The sequence below is a fragment of the Melanerpes formicivorus genome, unplaced genomic scaffold (assembly GCF_026170545.1).
Source record: "Melanerpes formicivorus ecotype bairdi unplaced genomic scaffold, bMelFor1.0.p_v2 SCAF_3, whole genome shotgun sequence".
NCBI lineage: Eukaryota > Metazoa > Chordata > Aves > Piciformes > Picidae > Melanerpes > Melanerpes formicivorus.
The window spans coordinates 42,413,407-42,421,723 of NW_027142355.1; the positions used below are offsets into that span (position 1 = coordinate 42,413,407).

At 43.0% G+C, this 8,317-nt stretch overlaps 1 protein-coding gene across 4 annotated transcripts in view; it reads left to right on the forward strand.

Annotated features, from left to right (window-relative positions):
- The window catches only part of SCUBE1 (signal peptide, CUB domain and EGF like domain containing 1), a 226,197-nt gene extending 217,880 nt beyond the window's left edge, over nucleotides 1-8,317 (forward strand). For all 4 annotated transcript variants that reach the window (XM_068170772.1, XM_068170778.1, XM_068170786.1 and 1 more), the window contains 6 exons: nucleotides 29-196; nucleotides 1,046-1,207; nucleotides 2,658-2,855; nucleotides 4,473-4,625; nucleotides 5,622-5,701; nucleotides 7,691-8,317. In XM_068170772.1, coding sequence (XP_068026873.1) covers nucleotides 29-196; nucleotides 1,046-1,207; nucleotides 2,658-2,855; nucleotides 4,473-4,625; nucleotides 5,622-5,701; nucleotides 7,691-7,843 — 914 coding nt within the window. In that variant the 3' untranslated portion in view covers nucleotides 7,844-8,317. The remainder of the gene's footprint in view (nucleotides 1-28; nucleotides 197-1,045; nucleotides 1,208-2,657; nucleotides 2,856-4,472; nucleotides 4,626-5,621; nucleotides 5,702-7,690) is intronic.

The following is an 8,317-nucleotide window of genomic DNA, read 5'->3' on the forward strand; positions in this document are numbered from 1 at the left end:
AATACAAATGGTTATTTTTCATTTCCAGGGCAGTGTTCTCCTGGGCACTATTCTTCAGATGGTTTTAAACCTTGTAGAGTCTGTCCTCTTGGTACATACCAGCCTGAACCAGGAAGGACCCTCTGCTTTCCATGTGGTGGTGGGCTCGTGACCAAGTATGAAGGTGCTGTTTCCTTTCAAGACTGCGAAACCAAAGGTGAATTTAGAATCTTACTGCGGTTCATTTTCCTGCTGCTTGTCCTTCTGTTTCTCTTCAATGCCCAGGGACTTTGAAAGGCTCCAGAGCACAGTCACTTCGTAGAGAAAGACGGTGCACAATTAAATTAAATGGTCAAGAACTCTCTAAACTAGGAATTTCCTGAGTTTGCAGAGACTGAACAGGCTTGATGGTTTTCTCTGGGACTTACCACAGACAGGTAAAAAGTCAGCACTGCAACTGCTGAGTGAATCTGCCGCACCGCACGTGGAGAAGTAAGGAAAACCTGCATTGGGCAATGCTTTGGCTTTTAGCTCTTGTGTACCTTTATTTACCAATTTAGAAAAGCTAGACAGTGCAGAAATAACAGAGGAAGCTAAGGATTGACTGTTAATGGGCTAGGCAGGGACTGCAAATGTTCGACATGATGTTGTGTGCTCTGTAATGTCAACTTCCACTGCAAATGGTGTAGTTACTTGGAAGAACAGGCCAGCCCTGGCAAACACACACTGACAGAAACACCTCTCCTCCTGCTGTGAAAGGCATGTTTGTTGTTGAGGCAGACATGCATCAGCTTCAATGGTTTGCAAGCTCCTTGGAAAACACTGCATTAAATGCAGTGACACATAGAGCGTGTGCGGTTAGTTCCATGAGGGTTTATTGGCTCTAGCCTTTGGATCAAAATTCTGGTTAGAAAATCCTTTGTAATGGGAAATGCTGTCTTTTTTGCCTTTTATGGCCTAAGAAATATAGTTGAAAGCATAGATCATGGGGTATGTCCAGGGTGAAGTTCTCTCTGCGCTGCAAATAATTGTACTTGCTGAAAATAAGACACCTGGTGCCTTACAGTTCATTGCTCTCCTGGACACTACTACAACTCCACGACACACAGATGTATCCGGTGCCCTGTGGGGAAGTACCAGCCCGAGTTTGGTCAAAACTACTGCATCACCTGCCCAGGGAACACAAGTACAGATTTTGATGGCTCCACTAATGTTACACACTGCAAAAGTAAGTGGCATTTATATACTTTGTGAGATGAAGCAAATCTTCAGATCAGAACTGCAGTACAGAAGTTCCATCTCTCAGCTGGACTGCCCTCTTTTTCCTAGCCAGTGTGTATCTACTGCCAGAGGAAACAGCACAAACTGGGAAAACAATGAAAACAAACAAACACAGACAACAACAACAAAAGGGAAAGGACCATTCCATGCATACCATTGGTCCAGCTTTAATGTGAATGCCAGCTACAGGTCAAAACTGTGAAACTTTTGATTTCCCAGGCCCTGGAAGTTGACTTGCAGTGATGCCCTCTGCAGGGCATGCTGTCATCTTCCAGCAGAGTAATTGCCATCCCATGATGATATGAGAGATATATGGGCATGCATCATGCAACTGCCAGCTAATCTCTCACAACAGTGAAATCTTCTTATGGGCTTTTTTGCAGTACTCAGCCTCCTACTTTCACTTACCATTTTAAATATCCCCCCAAAGGATTCCAGTGCAATTTTATTTGATCTGTGAATGCCTGATTCTTTTAGGCAAGCAATTCTTTTTTCATCTGTAGCATGCTGATTTAGGAGAACATCTCCATAATTAGGTCATGTCATCTAAATTAACTATTCATGTGCAAATCTGTTGTAAGCTTTTATTCTGATTATGTGCCATGAGTCATTGAAGCCCTTCGTAATTGCTAATGTAATTCAGATAAATTAGGTACTTGTAAGGAACTTGAGGAAGTTTGATGATGTTCCTATAAAATAAAACTACCCTTGTCACTTTGCTATCTTAGATGCTCTCTGAATTCAAGGATTTTCTGACCCTACATAATCTTTGCAGCTGGGATTAAGCAAAGTATTTAAATACATAATCTAGTTTTCAGTGGGTGAGTAGGCCTGGAGAGTTCAAGCTTAAGTAACTTACTGAATGAGGCTTCTGTGGCAAATAGGAGTTCAATACAAGTTTTGAAAACTCAGAGAGTAAAACTGATCCATCAGTGGAGATTCTTTATCAGCTAGTTTAATCTGCAATAAAGCAAGGCAAATCTGTAATCAAGGTAAGGTTGGCTATTAGGATCATCACATTCATTCTACACCAAGGTAAAAGCCAAGTTAAAGCAGACTACTTTCTGCAGGTCAGTGTGGTCTCAGTGGTAAGCAGTGTGAGTACCTCCACAGTGTGATCATGTTTACTTACCTGTGTCCATTTGTTAATCAAACAAAGCAACCTGAATGAAGCATTGAATCAGTTTATGCACCAGAGATTCAGGTTCTGCAAATGAGCTGGAGCAGCCCTGCAGATGGAGTATCCTTTTAATGTATTTCCATGCTAAACAAAGAGGCAGATGGAGTGTGTGTGCATTTCTAAAGCCACCAGGAGAAGTTTAGCCTTGCCAGATCTAGAAAAACACCTCAAATCAGCTAATGAGCTAACACAAATGCTAATTTATGTTTCTACACAGACCAGCACTGTGGAGGAGAACTTGGGGACTACACTGGCTACATTGAATCGCCCAACTACCCTGGAGACTACCCAGCTAATGTTGAATGCATTTGGAATATAAACCCACCCCCAAAAAGGAGAATACTCATCGTTGTGCCTGAGATATTTCTCCCAATCGAAGATGAATGTGGTGATGTTTTAGTGATGAGGAAGAGCGGTAAGCGGCCTGACGTGGCGTGCATAAAGACTTACTACAAACTGCCCAAGCGGAAAGTTCACATTGAAGAGAGAACTGTCTTCACCTATCTGGTGTTTATAGGATTGTTCAATCCACTGGTGCAGCAAGTGAAAACAGAACATTGTATCAGTAACAATCAACAGAGTGATATTAATTATTTAAGCGCCTTGGCTGAATCACAAAGCAGTTAATGGGCTTCTGTCTGGCCCAGTCACCCCCTGGTAACACTCTAGAAGTCAATAGAGTGCTAAGTTATATTGGGAGAGCTCTCTCTTGTCATCTGTGTGTCATCAGCTGTGCTCTCACCCTTTGCAAATACATATACACTGCAGTTACTGTTAAACCTGGGCAGTGAGATGGGTTGGTGCACCTGACACCCTCCACAAATCAAAACTTTTCCCAGTTTCCCGTGGGGTGGGGGAGATGGCTATGTTTTGTCTTTGATTATGAAGTCAACTCAACTTCTGAACTTAAGACCCCAGTGAGATACAGTCTTCCTTCAGTCCTGTATAGGTACCCAGCTTCTGGCCATCTGTTGCTAACTCTCCAAGAGGCATCAAACCCAAAAGACACCATTGTTTGTTTGCTTTGTGTAAAAGTGGGTGTTTTACTTCCCAGAACAGAGCATTGCATTTGCTAAAACAATTCCCACAACTTTTTACCCCTGAGGGCTTGTGTTGACACCTCTGCCTGTCAGATGAAACCTGCCCACTATAGATGGAAGGAAATTATAGCCATCCAGAGAAGTCTTTTAAAAGCAAAGCACTTCAACTGTTGCAAACCAGCTGTCCATCTAATTCTAAACTGTGGTTCCACGAGTGAGTAAAGCCATTGGGAAGTTTCACCTCATTTTCATTACCAATTCCAGTGCTGACCACTGGCAAATGAAAGCTGTTTTTTACAGTCATGCTAGGGGATCACTTTGTGTTTGGCATCATAAGAGCAGGCCTTCAGAATATTTATTATAGTTCATGTACAGTCAGCTGCAGTAAGGGTGGAAAGACTGATGTCAGTTCTAGAGTTACAGTTAGATCCACTTTTCTGCACTTCAAAAGCCTAAACCCCACCCAATTCAAAGGTCTCTTTCTGCTGACATTGGTGAAAGCTGAATCAGTCCTCAGCAAGTTCAGATAACCCACGTTACTTTCCCTAATTGTCCTGGGGCTATGGAGTAGTTTGGTTCAACTAGGTAAGAAGATATTTGTATTTCCTTTTGTTTTAAATTCATTTCAGTTTGGAGGAGCCTCATCACAGATGCAGGAGAGTTGGACTAGATGACCTCAGAGGTCCTTTCCAACCCCTACCATTTGGTGGTAGGAATTTTATAAATGTCAAAAACTATCTCTGGCTTCTTGCTGTCTACTTAAACTTCCTGCTGCAGGACAAAGGGATTCCCATTGCCTTTGTGGAAAAACTTACTTCTCTATATACAAATAAAACCAATATCCTTTCTATCACCAGAAAAGAACAAAACACTTCTGCTCTCAGGAAGATGCTGAGAAGCATCTTATCAATTTGACACTTCTAACATCTAGCTCAAGAAGGGTGCCAAAAGTATTTTATAATGATTATTTTTTTATTTAACCATCTTTGTAGCTTCTCCTACTTCAATTACTACATATGAAACATGTCAGACTTATGAGAGACCTATTGCATTTACCTCAAGATCAAGAAAGCTCTGGATTCAGTTCAAGTCAAATGAAGGAAACAGTGGCAAAGGATTTCAGGTCCCCTATGTGACTTATGACGGTGAGAATGGGATTGTTTTCCAGCGTTGTGTTAGATCTGGATTACATAAAATTGTCCTTTAGAACCTCTCTTGCACTGATAACAAAGAGTGAAGAATGAGGAAGAACCTGATGTCACTCATTTTCAGTCTAGTGAATAGCTTTAAAACCAGTTGCAAAGACTTTGAAATAATATCTAGTTTTATGGTGATTACTTTTTCTAATGCTTTAAGGGTGGACAGCAAGTTACACATAATTCTTGAAACTTAATGCTTAGTCCACCAAACTCAATGAGACGTGTTTTCCTTGTCATTTCTCATACCATCAATTGCTGTGCACTTCAGGAAGCCCCTCCATCAAGCCCTACTGCTAACCCACCAGGTTCTGAAATACAATCACAACTACAACAGAGAAAAACAACAATGCAAAAAGAAAGATCCTTTCATAAATCCACATTTTTAAGCAGCCTGGCTTGGCACACAAATTGTGCATGAAACTGTGTACTTTAGACTTTGGGATGATTCCTCTTTCAATGACATCAAGACTTTCCTGTGATGTTTCCAGCAGCTGTTAGTCCATCTCTTTTCCAAACACCACTGCAATTGTATGAATGATGAGAAAATTTGGTCATTCAGGAACCAAAATGAGAGCTGTTCTCAGGGCAGGAAATGAGGATCTGTTCCTGGCTGTGCTGCTGACTTGACGAATAACAAGTGACAAGCATTACGTATTGTGGGTCCCAGGTTTTTCATCTCTAGAATGCAGATAAAAGTATTATTATCTGGAGGGAGTCCTTTATTGGGGCCAAGCTACTATTTTTACATGGATTACCCAAAATTACTGGTGTAAAGCAGTACAGAAGTTTAATAATTGATTACAGTATCTTAAGAGATGCTGAGTAATCAAAGGGATACTTAATTTCTCAGTTCTGTCTTGAAGAGGAGGTCTAGCTAATGTCAGGCTGTTATCCTCACAGATGATGTCACAAACAGTCACTCAACTGACCCTTTTCTTTCAGAGGATTACCAACAACTGATAGAAGACATTGTTCGAGATGGACGATTATATGCATCAGAAAATCACCAAGAGATTTTAAAGGTAAGAAAGCTCTGATTTATCTGAGGCTAACCAGGAATTCCTTTTCCCAAGATAATTCTCACCACCCTGATAGGGTCATTATGTTTAAACCTCAAGGGTGATCCCTGATTAAATCTTCTGTCTTCTGAGGTTTGTGCTGATATTTGGAGAAGCACAAAGTCATCTGGGCTGAGCATGTGTACACATGCTTTGATGAATCAAGAACTAAATGAAATACACGCTCAGATAATTGTCTGGTAGAAAAATTAGTCAGCCAAGACTGACTAAGGCCATAGTGTTTGAAGAGCCTTCTTCAGCCTCAGCCTGGCATGTGTTTAAACAAGTCATTAAATGAGAGCATCCTGTGCATTTAAAAATGTGTTTACATAACTCACTGTCCTGCCTCAACAAGACACAACCATAATGGAGCATTGTAAGCTGTCTGCGAAATGGTTTTCCAGAGGCCTAAGCAACACATTGGAGAGTTATGGAGGAAGGTAGCTGTAACATTGTGGTGGGGTGAAAATTCCCCCCCTACATATCACAGTATCACAGTATCACAGTATCACAGTATCACAGTATCACTTAGGTTGGAAAGGACCTCGAGGATCATCGAGTCCAACCTGACACCGCAGACCCCATGACTAGACCATGGCACCAGTGCCACGTCCAATCTCCCCTTGAACGCCTCCAGGGTCGATGACTCAACCACCTCCCTGGGCAACCCATTCCAATGCCGAATGACTCGCTTGGTGAAGAACTTCCTCCTCACCTCGAGTCTGAACCTCCCCTGGCGCAGCTTGAGACTGTGTCCCCTTGTTCTGGTGCTGGTTGCCTGGGAGAAGAGGCCAACTCCCTCCTGGCTACAACCACCCTTCAGGTAGTTGTAGAGGGCAATAAGGTCACCCCTGAGCCTCCTCTTCTCCAGGCTAAACAATCCCAGCTCCCTCAGCCTCTCCTCATAGGGTTTGTGTTCAAGGCCTCTCACCAGCCTTGTTGCCCTTCTCTGGACACGCTCAAGTGTCTCAATGTCCTTCTTAAACTGAGGAGCCCAGAACTGGACACAGTACTCAAGGTGCGGCCTAACCAGAGCAGAGTACAGGGGCACTATGACCTCCCTGCTCCTGCTGGCCACACTATTCCTAATGCAGGCCAGGATGCCATTGGCCCTCCTGGCCACCTGAGCACACTGCTGGCTCATATTCAGGTGGCTGTCGATCAGCACACCCAGGTCCCTCTCTGTTTGGCAGCTCTCCAGCCACTCCGACCCCAGCCTATAGCTCTGCATGGGATTGCCATAGCCAAAGTGCAGCACTCGGCACTTGGACTTATTGAAAGCCATCCCATTGGACTCTGCCCATCTTTCCAGTCGGTCGAGGTCCCTCTGCAGAGCCTTTCTACCCTCTAATTGACTAACATCTGCCCCTAACTTTGTGTCATCTGCAAAATCACCTGAGCGAGTATCTGCCAGAGTGAAGGAAAAAGGCTGTTCTGAAGGCAAAGTTCAGCCATGTAAGTGTACAGTCTGAAAGGATAGGAGCTGATAGGAGCTCCCCTGGCCAGCCCTGCCCCAGCCCTGACAGTATTCTCTCACTAGAGTTTTGAGGTTGCTCAGGTCCTGTCTGCAGCATATAGTCAGGCACAGGCTCACTTGAGGCTCTGAATCAAGATTTTACCAAGGTACAGAAGAAAGTTCTTAAAGCTTGCAGAATCACTGAAGAGCAGCCTGTGCTCTTCTTCACGGAAGGCAGGCCCTGGACAACAGCGTGAAACAGGCTGGCATGGCAGTCAGGGGCAGTCTGCAATTCTAAAGCCTAACTGCTGCAGCCAGTTTGTGAGATACTCATGCATCTGAAACTCCACACCAACAAGGAGTTTATTTGCACTGCTTTACCCAGAATCAAATTTAGTGAGAGGACAACCCGCCTGTTGTTCATGAATTTTGGAGGCTGTGCAGACACTAAATCCAAGCCCTATTGTAATCTAAAATATGTATGTTGTCTCCCATAGGACAAGAAACTGATCAAAGCTCTCTTTGATGTACTGGCACACCCGCAGAACTATTTCAAGTACACAGCACAGGAGTCAAAAGAGATGTTTCCAAGATCCTTCATAAAGCTGCTGCGATCAAAAGTTTCCAGGTTTCTCCGGCCATACAAATAGTCTAGGGGCACTCAGTCTGGGGCTACTTTGCATCTCTGTCAAATATTGTCTTTCTTCTCCAGTAGAAACATTTGCTAATTTGAAGGCTCTTTTTTGCAGTCTTTGTTTTCAGTTGTATATTGAAAAATGCCTATAATGTTTTCTAACCATTGAAAGCCAGTGTTCTGAATGGGATTTTCACTGAGAAAGAAGATGATGCATCCTGAGCGCATCTAGCTGAGGAGTCAAATTGGTGCCTGCACTAGCGTGTCTTCACTTTCCACTTGGAAGTACAGCATCCAGAAAATATTCTTCCTAGCTTTTTATTTTTCATCAAAAACAGCTTTTGTCAAAGCAGAGAAGAAATCTACTCAAATCTGATAAAACTACCTGCAAATAAGTTCTATTGTAGAAAGAAGTATCTAGTATAAATAATATGTGGATTGTGACTTGCACTTGAAGTTTATATTTGAGACAGAAAGGGGGGGGGGGGGG